Raw genomic sequence first — 13492 nt, 5'->3', positions numbered from 1 at the left:
TCTCTCTCTCTCTCTCTCTCTCCCTCTCTCCCTCTCTCCCTCTCTCCCTCTCTGTAACATCTATTACAGCAGCTTTGTTGTGTGGTGGGTCATCACAGAGCCTATTTATTACACCCCGCCTAAACGAGGAAGAAAAACTCTGCAGAGAGAATAAATGGTTCAGAGGTAATTAGAGTCATTTGAATGCAGACAGTTTTTTCAGTAAACTTTTAAAACCTGCTGGTCAGTCACGTAGCTCCATGTGTAGCCTCATGTAGTACACTGCAGTATCATGTTACATAATAAAAACAAATGTATTTGAGTATGCTTACGGAATAGAACAGACTTAATACGTATACTAAAACTATCAATAATATCTCTCATTGGTTGAAAAAAGATAATAAAAATAATGATGTTGTAAAAGTGAGGACTTAATATCTTTTTTCCTGTAAAGCCGGTGGTTTATTCTTGAACAATAAATACTCTTTAGATGGATAAGGGAAAATCAGCTCAGTTTTAAAAGGGAGAGAGAGAGAATGTAAAGGGAAAACTGCTGAGCCAGCAGGATCAGCCAACATTAGCCTGCAGAGCTCTCAGTGTAAAAAAAAAACAGTTGTCCTGTTAAACAAGTCCAGTGAAAGCTCGTATTTAAATACATTTTGGTAAATTATTTATTTTACTAATTCAACTGAAAACATAGGGTTCTGCATCATTTTGTGCCTGCTTATTTATGTATTGATTTATTTACAGCTTTTAATGTAGATTTAAACTGCAGAAATGGAGCAAAAATACCAGTTAAAATAGACGTGTTGTGGTATTAATTGTTTATAACGATTTTTCTTATTTATATCACTTTTGGTTAATGATCAATCCTTATGCTGTCTGCATTAGTTATGATGCTGGTCAGGTGATGCATTAGTGTTGGGTTTTTGTTGTTTATTTGCTAGGATTGGTATTTTTTTGTTAGTTTTTTGTAATGCTGTGGGATTTGTACGGGCTGGACACTCCAGACTTTTCTCTTGACAAATTCATTTCAACAGACAAATTTGGGTATAAATAGCTGCAAAATGTCATGTTTCACTCAAACACTCACGTGTACAAAACACACACTGCTGCATTTTTGGCTGCAGCCGATTTTTAAGATATTGAAAGTAAAATCTTTAGAAACTGTTACTGAAAAAAAAAGTTAGGACTTATACTCAAGGCTTCACTGGACAGCTTGCTTTTATTCGTTATTTTGTTTTATTTGTATATTTAATTTGGCCCTTTAAATCATTTTGTTAATTACATTTTAGTGAAACTGGACTGCCTGTTATTGGATTTCACATTTAACTCTCCGTACTAAACTGCATTATTGTGAAACCAAATTGAGACTTAGATTACTGGACAGAATGCAGCTGCGTTTGKTTTGAGCCTGTGGAGTTTCCTGAAGAACTCCATTGTTTGAGCGTTACTGTGAAATTCCCCTTTAGAGATAAACTGATTCAAATTGAGCTGATAGGAAATTAACCGAATTTAATAACAGCAACAGAATGCAGAGACAAGAGACAGAGWTTTGTCTCCAACTTTATCATCGTATTCCCCTTAATTAAGACCATCGTGATTAAGCCCTCATTRCTTTTCTTTTGGGAATAATGTAAACTTTTTAAATTAGGTCGCAAGAATATTTTCCAGCCTTGGAAGAAAAAAAAATCCAAGTCATACCTCAGGCTGTYTGTTCTGCTGATTTTGCATTTGTCTACACACTCAGAGATTATTCATGTAGTTTTGCAAGGAGTAATGGGTTTCCTGGTGATGAAGTCAGAACGGCATCTTTTAGTTGTGTTTATACAGTGTGCTCTCTGTTTTAAAATGGAGCTGGAGCTGCACAGCTGTTTCACTCATGGCAGACTCAACATGATGGAAATCCAACTTCCGTTTGCAATCAGTGAGCTCAGTTTAAGTTATGTTTAATAGTTTTAATAACATAAAAAAAGTTTATTACAAAATGTAACTCCTCAGATTGAAAAAGTCTCTTAGAGACAAAATGTGTTTTCAACAAAGAAGAACTCATCCAGAGGATTTACTCAACTTTTTTTTCCTACCTGGATTATTGAGATGCATCAGAATAGTATCAAGAACAATTTCTTGGCCGCTGTCTTTTCTTCACCCCTCTGGAGCAGAGATAATCTCGTAAACCACAATTTACAGAAACATGTTCACAAAGGATGACAAGTTCAAACTTTAAACACCAAACACTGATTGCATTCTGTCTTAAATGATTYTAGTCTTTTAAATCAAATCAAACTTTCAGCAGCTCACATAAGACACAACTTTAGACCACAATATGTCTGACAGTCTGACACATTGGTTAGAAAAATAAATGCTATTTAATAGATTACAATGCAGTTCGAAAGAAGGGCATTAAAACCCCAGCATGTCAATTTATTACACATTTAACAAACATTTTCAGAATAAACCAGCTTTATATTAGAGTAGATACTCAGTTTCTACATGACAATCACAATTTCACTATCATTTGTGAAATCATCTTTGCTTACTTTACAATGTATTGCTTTGAACAATGCATCTTAGTTGTACAATGTGTTTGTGTAATTTAACTGAYTTTTCGGAACTGTTATGGCTGCAGATTTGTTGGTTCTGTTGACAACGAAAGCAACACCAATCAGTCTACCGTCTGTGGTAGCTTTATTCGGCGCCTCTTTGCTCCTAATTTACTGACACACATAGAGTAAATGTGAGRGAAGATACAGATGATGTACAGCTGGGGACAGATTTTCAGCCTCTGCAGGGAAACGTCTCTTCAGTCCTTCCTAAGGAAAGCTTTGCATGTTCGAATCCCTTCTGCTGTTTCATGGTTCATGAAATAGGAGGCTTCACTGCTGCCCATATTTCTGTCTTCACCGCCCTTGTTCACAAACTGCTGAGAGGATCAGTATAGATAGACATTGGTCTAAATGCTGTTCAAATGCTCCACATGTTTACATTTTTACATTGTTTACCACCGTGTTGCAAGCCAGTTTGAGACCATCAGCTTTGGTGATGTTTCTGAGCTGAAATTGAACAGAATTTCTGACGCTGACATTTTGCCTGTGAAAGCTGGTGAATTGATGGCCTTGCTGGCATTGTGTTTAGTTTTTAGCTAAATGCAATCCGAGCTTCTCGTCACTCCCAAAAAATAAAATAAAATAAAATAAAATGCAGTGGAACAGACTTTTTTATTAATGTATTTTTATACTATATACAACAGGCCTGTTAGGAGGATTGCATCAATACCAGTAAGTCTTTCTTTTCTCCCTGAACTTCATCCAGTCTGTGTGGAAAACAATCAACAAGCCATTAAATTCTTATTAAGAGTGAGCTTTGTTTGTGGTCAGCTGGGGAAAAGAGGAGATGGTTAATCTTTTCAGGTGTCCAAACAGAAAATATAACTGAACTGTGCAATCCTAATTACAACACAGAAAAAAAGTGTTGAAAGACATATAACAATGAAAAAAATCAGAAAAAAATGGTAAATTTAAAGTTTTGAGAATGAATTAATGGTTCTTTTTTCCATAAATAAATGTTCTGATTAAAGTCTGAAGTGACCAAACCTCAGTATGTTTGAGTTCTTATGTCAGAAAAAACAATAAAAAATGTTGAGATGTTCATTATGGAGGACCAAAACTGACATAATTAGAAATAAAAGCAGAAATAACAAACAAACAAACAAACAAACAAAACAAAAAAACAAACAAACTAACAAACTAACAAACTAACTAACTAACCAACCAACCAACCAACCAACCAACCAACCAACTAACTAACTAATAAATAAATAATTGACCAATTCAATTTTAAAAGGCAAGCAATAAGGAAAATACTTACCTGTGCCTTTGGTTTTAACTAAACTTTAACCTTTTGGCTAAACCGTGGCAGCACAAGCAAGAATTGTAGATCTGCACATGGATCCTGTTCCTTCCTCTCTGTTGACCAATAGGAGAGGAACTGGCCCAAGAAGGCCCATCCGCCTTATTTGCATAATGAGGCAGAAATGCACAAGGTAAATTAAAAACAGGAAATAGAGAAATGTAAAAGCAACACATGGAAATAAAAAGACAAATGATTAAATAAATAAATATCAACATTAAGGAGACACAAATGTATCTTCAAGTAAAAGGAAAACCTATTATTTTTAAAAATAGTAAAATTTTAATTATGTGCTAAAATTTATAATTTGTTGGGACAAAGCTGAAAAAATAAATATGAAGATCAATTAACTTATAAAACATGAGGTAAAGTTCTCTTTTTTATTTGTTAATTTGAAGTGTATTAATTTATTGGTCCATGTATATATTTATGCTTTTATTTTTAATTATGTCAGTTTCGGTCCTCCATAGTTTTTACCTCATTTGATAGCAAACAATTCGCTTCTTTAACCAAATCATTTGTTTTGCTAAACACAATACATAAAAGACCARGTGAAGTTGGTATCTAGTTAATGCCAATTAGTGTTTGACCTTTGACTGATCACTTTAAAAGTATTTTTCTGCACATTGTTGCAACCTTTCTGCATGATATAAATCTGTTTTCTTCCATCCTCTGCAGCCTTACGTAGGCAGAGATGTATTTGTTAGCAGATCAATTCTGCATCTTCAGAGACAAATTCCTTTGCTCCGGGGCTTGATTAAATCTCAACAATCAGCTGTTGGTGGTGTGAATGGGTGGGTCTGTTCACGTCAAGGTCTAAATTCTGTTATGGTTTAATTTAAAAAGAAACATAGATCTCAAATAACAGTTTACTGCATTGYAAGCTAATTAAACACTAGCTATTGTGTAATTATGCCACCAAAAAGGATTATTATTATTAATATTATAATTGTTATTTTGTGCATATTGCTACAATTTACATGTCTGTCTTTAGACAATTATTAATCTGATCAACAGAATATTTCTCAGTCTTATATGAAACAATGGTTTATCATACAAAATGTCGTTTCATGTGAGTGATGGGTCACTGATGGATTGTTTTTTGCATCATTGGGTTCAATGAACCAGTTAGAGGAATTACATTCATTTTAATAGAGTTTAACGTGGATYAACCCTGTTTTTGGCTAAAATCAGGGACTCTTTAAATTGTCACCAAACTATTTTGATGGTTATGAGACAAATGCCTTTCTTAATTATATTGTCTTTTACATCATTGAACACTTGGCAGATTTGAAAACTCAAACAGGATAGATAAGATAGAGGCTGATATATGTCTTTAGTTTATTTATTTATTTATTTATTTATTTATTTATTTATTTATTTATTTATTTTTCCAGACTTTAGACTTGGTTCTTTATTTAAAGTTTATTTTCACCAGGGACATAGCAAATGTCTGGAATTCATCAAAGTACAATAAGTATTTAGAGAATTGATGTTTGTTTGTTTGTTTATGTATTTATTTTTAGCAAAAGTTTCCTGTAAAGGGTTTTGAGTCTATAGAATAAAAAAAACCCACAAGTCAGACCAGATTCTTACTCAATGGCTTCTTCTTACTTTGTCAAGTTGTTCTAAATCTGTGCACAGGGCCACTCCATCCGTCTAATACCACCATCAATCAAACATGTCCTTATTTTGTCACTCTCCRTCCTCTCTACTTACATCTCACATCAACTGTCGTTTCTTAGTCAGGAGTTTTTCAGCTTCGGGACGTTCAAATACTCATTTGCAACATCGTGACGTGAAAGTTTAGTAAATGATGTATTGGTTGGTAGAATGTTGGTTTATTTTACACTTTTATATAAAATGTGTGTTACTAATAAAGCTAAAGAAATGTCTGCTTTTCTAAAATAAGTTTAAAGAACAGTTTGAATTATTAAATGCAATTAATTGGCAACCAACGAATAACGGTGTGCTTGATTCATGCAGTATTTATTTATTTATTTATTTATTTATTTATTTATTTATTTATTTATTTATTTAGTGGCAGAGAGAAAAAAATCCATCATTCACATTCCAAAACTGAGACATTTTGACCCAAGGACAGCTGGAGGGTTAGGTCAATTCTTGATTTTAAAAGCTCGTTCAACATGAAAACTCATGTTTTCTCATCAACACCTTGTCACAATTCTTTCAAATTGTGCTTATCATATTTTATTTAATCACAAATGTTCATAATAACTCCAGCTTTGATTGTTTTTTTAAAAAAACGAAAACTCTTCCTGGGCTGATATAATCCTTAATTTTAATTAAAGTCTAGATTTTAGGTTGCTTTCAGTCATTTGTGGTTACTGAAGGACAACACAACTTTATTTTATTTTATTTTTCTTCAGCCCAGACTTTATAAAACTGTTTAACTTGTTTAAATACAATCCATGTTAGGAGATAAACTGTTGGATTTATAAAAGAACACAATCACATCACTAACCTTGGCATTATTTCTTTTTGTTTCTTCACTTGAACATTGATATTGTCCAACATTCCACTAAACCAGTGGCCAAGCTGAAAACTGTCCTAAACTCTGTGAGCGATAAGCTTATAGTATGAAGGCAACTGAAAGAAGCGCCTTCTGTTTACTGCTGTTTATGCTGCAGTAATGACCAACTGGAGAACAGCCACTAACTTAACTGCGCATGGAAGTGTGCACTGTGCAGGCGCAGTGAGTGTGAAAGTATAAAAAAAATAGAAAAAAGAGAAAAATGTCTTGAAWAAAAGGTTAAAACAATTGAAGTAAAAGACAGAAACAAGTAAATAGCAGGAAGAATCAGTTTCTAGCAGGAGTTGGAGTGACTGACTTGTGGACGAGCTGCCTCACAGCTTCGTCTTTCTCTGGTACTCCCCTGCATTGCAGCACTCCCTGCAGGAGCAGTGAGAGGTGCAGTATTTTCCACATGCCTTTCTGCTGCCTCAGAGGAGACATGCCATCCCAACCAAACGTCCCAGCACAAATCAGTGCAAGGCGCTTGCTGGCTGTTCTCTGTGCAGGTTTGTTAAATGAGGGCTGTGACAGCGGCTGTTTGCTGTTGTTGTTGTTGTTTTTTTTCATAGTGGGAAGCTCTTTCCCTCTTTTTTCTTTCTTTCTTGCTGCATCTTAGAAAGTGATAACTCTTAAAAAGGCACAAACTTGGTGGCATCATTAACGGGATTTCAAACGATATTTTGTTTGAAAATGTTCCACAATATAAAATGCAAACTTTCTGTTCATCTGCAAGAGAAACATGTTTTTTTTTTCAGTTATTCCATGCTTACTCTGTTGTTCTTCAGACTTTTAGTCTGATGCTGCAGCTTGTTGTTTTATTCTAACATAGTGAGCTGTTACATTTAAAGCATTGCTAAATGCTGTCAGAGGTTGAAAGCATACATGGGCCAAAACATGGATGATAAATGTCAACTTTCCTCCTTTCCATGAAGGTATAGTGCAGAGAGACTTCCCTGTGATGCAGCAGTTTTATGGGATATCACTGCCCCCCTCTGGCAGATGGGGCACACTGCACTGTAATCTAACATGACGCAAGCTACCTCAGAGGTGTCTGCCAGCTGTCAGCTGAACCTGAACACACAGCTTGGAATTTCCCAGAGGAGAGAGGGAACAGAGAAGGGTTTTCAGAAAGGGAAGACAGAAAATAGATTGAATGTTTGGACTGAAACAGACTCAAATATGTACAAAGTGACTYTGGGGATGCTGGACATTAATTAACGTTTAATTATGGGGAAGTGTGAGACTGCTTTCCTATCACAATCTAGAATTAGGTCCACATTTCTAGATTTCAGCCTGAGATGAGGTTTTGTTATATGTGTATCATGTTTTATGTGTTTTACGGTAATGTTTTATCAGGATYCTAAGGGATGAATTTTGTATGTTTTTTAGTCAACTCACTTTCAGTGACTTTATTGTTCATAATAATTGAAGGGCTCRCCACAGAGAGTTATATCTCATTGTAGCTATCAGTTGTCAGGATCCAATGAGCTCAGTTTGATAACATTTGCTGAACTAATTACACAAAAGTCATCAGGCCCGTAAGAGTTCGCCAGCCTTTCTTGCTCATATCTTCCTTGTTTTGTGTGCAAAACTGCTGCAAACCCCCTCAAGCTGGGAGCTTGTGCCTATTGATCCTTCACAACTGCTCGCCGATACGAGACAGAAGTGGCATGCTGCAATCAGCTGTGTGAGCAGCATCACAAATGAGGCTGGGGGGAAACAGAGACYGATGCATAGACAGAGGTAAAGAGCTTGCATGCATGAGTACATTGGGGTGTGGGGGGGAGTGGAGTGGAAGTATGGTGAGGTGTGTGACGGGCGGGTGGAAGATGGGGGGGAGAGATGGTGAGGCACGGGGAAGAGAGGGGGGAGTGTGGGGGGGAGTGCTGCAGTGGAGAGAATCGAGAGGAGACTGCAGTCTCTGCTAATGGGAGAGCTCAGACTCTGTAACCACAGCTCTGAGGAACTGTATCCCTAACACTCAATGAATGGGTCACCTCACAGGGGGGGATACCTCATCTGACTGGTGAGTTCTTGCTTCGGTATCTTTGCAGATTTACAAACAAAAAGCGTCCTCTGACATTGCTGCATGGAAATGCACGAGGTTATCTCACAGCATCTTCTCCGCACTTTTAAAGTAACTGAGAGCCGTGAGCAACGGATCCAGTCACAGCAAAACCCCTGCGTGTACTTGTTAATGAGAATGTTTCAGAGCCTTTTTTTCCTTCRTTTCTGCAAGTGTCGCTGGACAGTGATGAGCTGCAGATATCAAAAGCAGATATGGACACAGTGTTATCTGGCACGCAGGTAAAAATTTAGGCTAAAACAAGAGAGGAGGACATAAGGTTGTTTCACTGGATTTATTCCCTTTGTAATAAATAAACCCAGAAAATGCAAGCAGCAGAAGTTAAAATGAATTGAACTGTTTTTGCACTAGATTATTAAAACACATGTTGTCTTTCCTTGCATTTTTTTTTCTTTTGCACAGCTGATTTTATGCATCAGAGGTGATGTTTTGGTGGCAGATCAACAAGAAAGATATACAGTATATATTTGTATCTAAAACTTAAGTCATGCAGAATATCTCAGTCGTAACAGCCTGTGGTCGTGTCGTCTCCATGCTCACCGTTCTTTTTCAGGCTGGTCACCTCAGATATAGATACAGGTTGTGGGCAATTCTGAACTGCTGATGGAAACTGACAGGATTGCTAAGCAACAATGATCTGTGTGGCCAAAGCTGAGGCCTCTACTGTACAGAACAACATGCTTTAGATCTCCAATCCTGCACCACAGTGTGGGAAAATCTGCTGAGGATAACATGTTAGAAATGATTGATTTGTGGCCTGGGAATCAGTATAAACAAAGTTGTGTTATGACTGTGTTTGTTACATGTAGATGGCACACCTCAATTTTGTGTTACTGATATCCCCACTGCAATCAAACTCACTTTATATTTATCTGCTTTAAAACAGAAACTTGAGTGGTATCCTCTGTGAAACTAAACACACAGGTGTTATTGCATTTCGATGATATAGAAAGTCTACTTTTTTTCTGTTATTCTTTAATTCTTTTTTGTGGAGCGCTGCATTGACTTCCTGCATGTTTTACAGAGAATAGTTGTTAAATTCTTGGATAACTCTGTTAAGAAGTAGGTTTTTCTCTCAGCAGATCATTGTGTTCAGTGTTGGAGAGATAATCCCCCTTTAACTTTCAGAACACACTGTGGCTTTGGATTTCAAGGCTTTGACTGATAATTTAGAATCAGTCAGATACTGTAACTCATCTGTTGAATCTCTTTTAAAAAAAGGGAATTACTGATCATGATCATTTTGAGACCTTCTCACCTTTAATGTTTCACAGAAGGAAGGAACTCCTCTTGATCTGGTGCTTTTCAAAGGAGCAACAACATAAAAGGATTCCATATGTGGCGGGAGTTTCAGAGAAACTGAGACATTTATTCTCTAAACATGATACCCCAGCGGCTTTCAAACCCCAAACTATGTTACAACAAAGATTAGTTCACCCCAAAGATCCAGTTCCCTGGCAAAAACAAAGTAATATAGCATGTACTGTTAAGTGTCAGGAGGACTGTGATCAGTCATACATTGGGGAAACAAAACAGCCACTGTTCAAAAGAATGAGCCAGCACAGACGATCTCCTTCGTCAGGTCAGGACTCTGCAGTTTACACTCATCWACAGGCCAGCGGCCACTCTTTCAGGGATGAAGATGTTCTCATCCTTGATAGAGAGGAACGTTGGTTTGAGAGAGGAGTAAAGGAAGCCATCTTTGTGAAGAAAAACCGTCCACCATTAAACAGAGGTGGAGGCCTTCGTGTCAAGTTGTCCTCTTACAAAGCTGTTATTGCAAGTATGACTCAGCCCCCTGTGAGCAAAAGGTGTGAATCAGGGCCCCAATGATACCAACACAAAGAGGGAAAGAGGGACAAAAATAAGGGGACATTGAACCCAGCTTGCACTCACTACATACACATAACACAACACCAAATAATCACAGCCGAAACATCCAAACCAGTAAGTCAGGCGATGGAGCACACCCTGAACAATAGAGCCAATCAAGCCTATTGTTAGGCGATGGCCCTCTTTTGCATGTGACTAACCTGTTTGTCCAGGTAGAGGCAGTGCTTCTAAGGCTGAGTTCACCTGAAACTCTCAGACTGAAGAAGTCTCTTGGAGGAGAGACGAAACGTTTCACTAAAGAAGAACCCATACAGAGGACCTAATTATTTTTTCTTTTTGATAAAAGGATACCATTAAAAACTGGGCCATCTATCCATCCACCCGTAAATCCAACCATCTGTCCATTTGTTTGTCCGTCCATCCATCCATCCATCCATCCATCCATCCATCCATCCATCCATCCATCCATCCATCCATCCACCTTCAACCCCTTGATCTTAACCGGGGTCTTTGGTATCTGCAATCTTTTTCCAACAGTCGATGCATGAGAGGTGGACAGATCGCCAGTCCATCACAGACAAAAAAATCCATTTACCAGATTTCCAAGGATGCAGTCTAAGTGARGGTGAAGATCAATATTCACTTCTGCACTTAGAAAAGACAATCCTTAACCTAGTAAGTGTAGACTGGATAGAGGGAGAGTGAAACAAGGATTTGGAATCTGAAAGTCTGAATCAGTCAAGGCTAGACTGCTTGCCTTGTGGTGACAAACAAGCTTACAAAAATTAAACATATTTTTGCAGTTTACTCCATAATGACACTAAGAGGCATATTTTCCTTCTTTTGTTAAACTGAAYACTTTGAACTTGATCTTGTCTCATCAGCAAAGTTCAGTGAGCACCAGATTCTGTTCATTGAGGGTCTTTTATAGATTTACAAAATTGTTCTTTGTTTCTCTTGTGCTTCAGGGACCAACCCTCTAGTCTTTGACAATGAAGTTCAACTTGTTCAAAGGTCCTCAGGCCGTCGCGGCTGCTGAGCCCACCAGCGTCACCACTGTGACCATGGCTCCCTCCCCTCCTTCGATGTCCACCTCCGCCCCGGACACTTCYGGCTCCAACAACACAGAAATCAGCAAGAATGACATGTTTGAGGAGATCAAAAGCAAGTTCTTGAATGAAATTGATAAGATCCCTCGTGAGTATCTCTGCAGTGAAATGAAGAACTCTTTGCCAAACCTCTGTGGTATCAATGTTAATGTGTTCATTTTTTTTTTACACTGACAGTTCCTCCATGGGCTTTGATCGCCATTGCTGTGGTGGCTGCGTTGCTCGTCCTCACGTGCTGCTTCTGCATCATCAAAAAATGCTGCTGCAAGAAAAAGAAGAACAAAAAAGGAAAGAAGGGCAAGGATGGCTTCAACATGAAGAACATGCAGGGAGGGGAGGTATGATTAATCATGCCCTAAAAGTCTGAACACCAGCACGTTTTAGTGGAAATCTGACCTCTCCTTTTTTAAAAATAATGCTACACAATTCTGTTTTTACCACAATTTTTGAACATCTCTTCCTCAGATTCAATGATGGCTAACAAAGTTTGATCTTTCACCAGCAGCTCTTTTAGCCCTGGCTGTAGAGGACACAAGGAGAGCTTTCTTTCCCTCCTTTTATTTGATGTAACTGTGTTTGTTTAAATGTGTGACATAATCCATTGTGGCCTGTTTTGAAAAATGACGCACGCTGTTACGAGGTGGCAAAGACTAATGAGCACCGTGTGTTCAGAGTCCTAAAAGATTCTGAAGCAAAAGGACGAAGGTGGGAAGCCCGAGCTTCAAACTTTAATTGAGCGGTCTGTTCGTTCACCGCCCTCAGCCTGAGTGTGTCATTTCTCCTCATGAGTGCAGCTGTGATGTTGATCACCTCTCTTTTTGTCACGTGTTTGGTGTTTTGTGAGTTGAATCTCTTCCTCTCTCTGCTCTTCCTCCTTTGTTTTTGTTTCCCGCCTTGTGTTTGTCTTGTGTGCCTCGTGTTTCTTGACTGTGGTGGACCCCTGCTCTACGGTAGGTGGATAGCTCATGTTGATACCCTCTGCCGCCCCTCGGCAGGGAGGAGGGTGGGGTTTCATGGAATGAAAATCGTAGCTTCCTTTGCTTTTTTAAAAAAAATTGTTTTATTTTGTTATGATAGCTTGTGAATGTTCCAATGGGAAAGCTATGATGTCCTCCATAAACCCGAGAGAGGAGAGTCTAACCATCTAACACATTGTTCTTGGATAATGTCGCTGTCACTCACATCAGTATGGGACTAATAAATGATATGCAAGACACTGTTAACACTATTAATATCTATGCATGTCATAAAGGGCATGGTTGGTTGTTTGGGAGACATGAAAATGATGATGACTAAACTGCATGGTGAGCAAAATATTGTATAACAAACACAATAGGGTAGAGATATCTGGCCCTAAAGAAAATATTACAAATGTATATTACTTTCAGTACAAGGCTACTTATAAATTGCAAAGAAAATAGTCAGAATTTTCAAAAAGCCCTTTAGGTCCAAACAATATGGATTTCAATGAGCTCAGATTAGGTATTTCTCAACCTCTTGAATTTCTGTGTTAAACTGAATTTAAATGAAGATTTTAGGGATTTATCTTAAATCATGAAAGAGTGAGTGCAGAGTTTACGTCTGCTTAATGCAGTGCCTAGTAATCTAGAAAACTAATCTAGTTTTAATCACAATCCAAGCCTTAGTCAAACATTGGTATTCTACATGAGTAGAAACCAATGCTGTGAGCTACCAAAACTCTGTAGCATCAATTTTGCAAAGATTTGCTTGGAGTATACTGCTGCATTCATGCTCTGCTTTTTAATGATAGATTCAGTCAATTCATTTGACTCTCACTCACCTTTATTAAGGGCAATGCTTTACTTTGATAGCTAGACTGATAATTTATTTTAGAAGGATATTATGAAATATAAGTTCTTCTCAACAATCCTTCTTTTGAGTCACTTTATCAGGTGTTTTATTCTAGAATTTGTCTTCTCGTTCATTATGGGGTGCCATTTCTAAAGTTGCACAGTCAAAAATTGCCAGCAATATTTTTGCTTTATTTAGCTTTTCATAAGAAAACAAAACAAAACAAAA

At 37.6% G+C, this 13492-nt stretch overlaps 1 protein-coding gene across 4 annotated transcripts in view; it reads left to right on the top strand.

Annotated features, from left to right (window-relative positions):
• Window positions 1-13492, top strand: part of LOC106535273 (synaptotagmin-2) — a gene marked incomplete at its 3' end in the record, with an annotated part of 18199 nt that overhangs the window by 595 nt on the left and 4112 nt on the right. For 3 of the 4 annotated variants that reach the window (XM_014032247.1, XM_014032244.1, XM_014032245.1), the window contains 2 exon segments: window positions 11312-11540; window positions 11630-11790. In XM_014032247.1, coding sequence (XP_013887701.1) covers window positions 11336-11540; window positions 11630-11790 — 366 coding nt within the window. 4 annotated transcript variants of the gene reach the window in all.

This window comes from Austrofundulus limnaeus, unplaced genomic scaffold, assembly GCF_001266775.1.
Source record: "Austrofundulus limnaeus strain Quisiro unplaced genomic scaffold, Austrofundulus_limnaeus-1.0 Scaffold1400, whole genome shotgun sequence".
NCBI classification, from domain to species: domain Eukaryota; kingdom Metazoa; phylum Chordata; class Actinopteri; order Cyprinodontiformes; family Rivulidae; genus Austrofundulus; species Austrofundulus limnaeus.
Note: the sequence above shows the minus strand (reverse complement) of the source record. Positions and strands in the feature narration are given on the sequence as shown.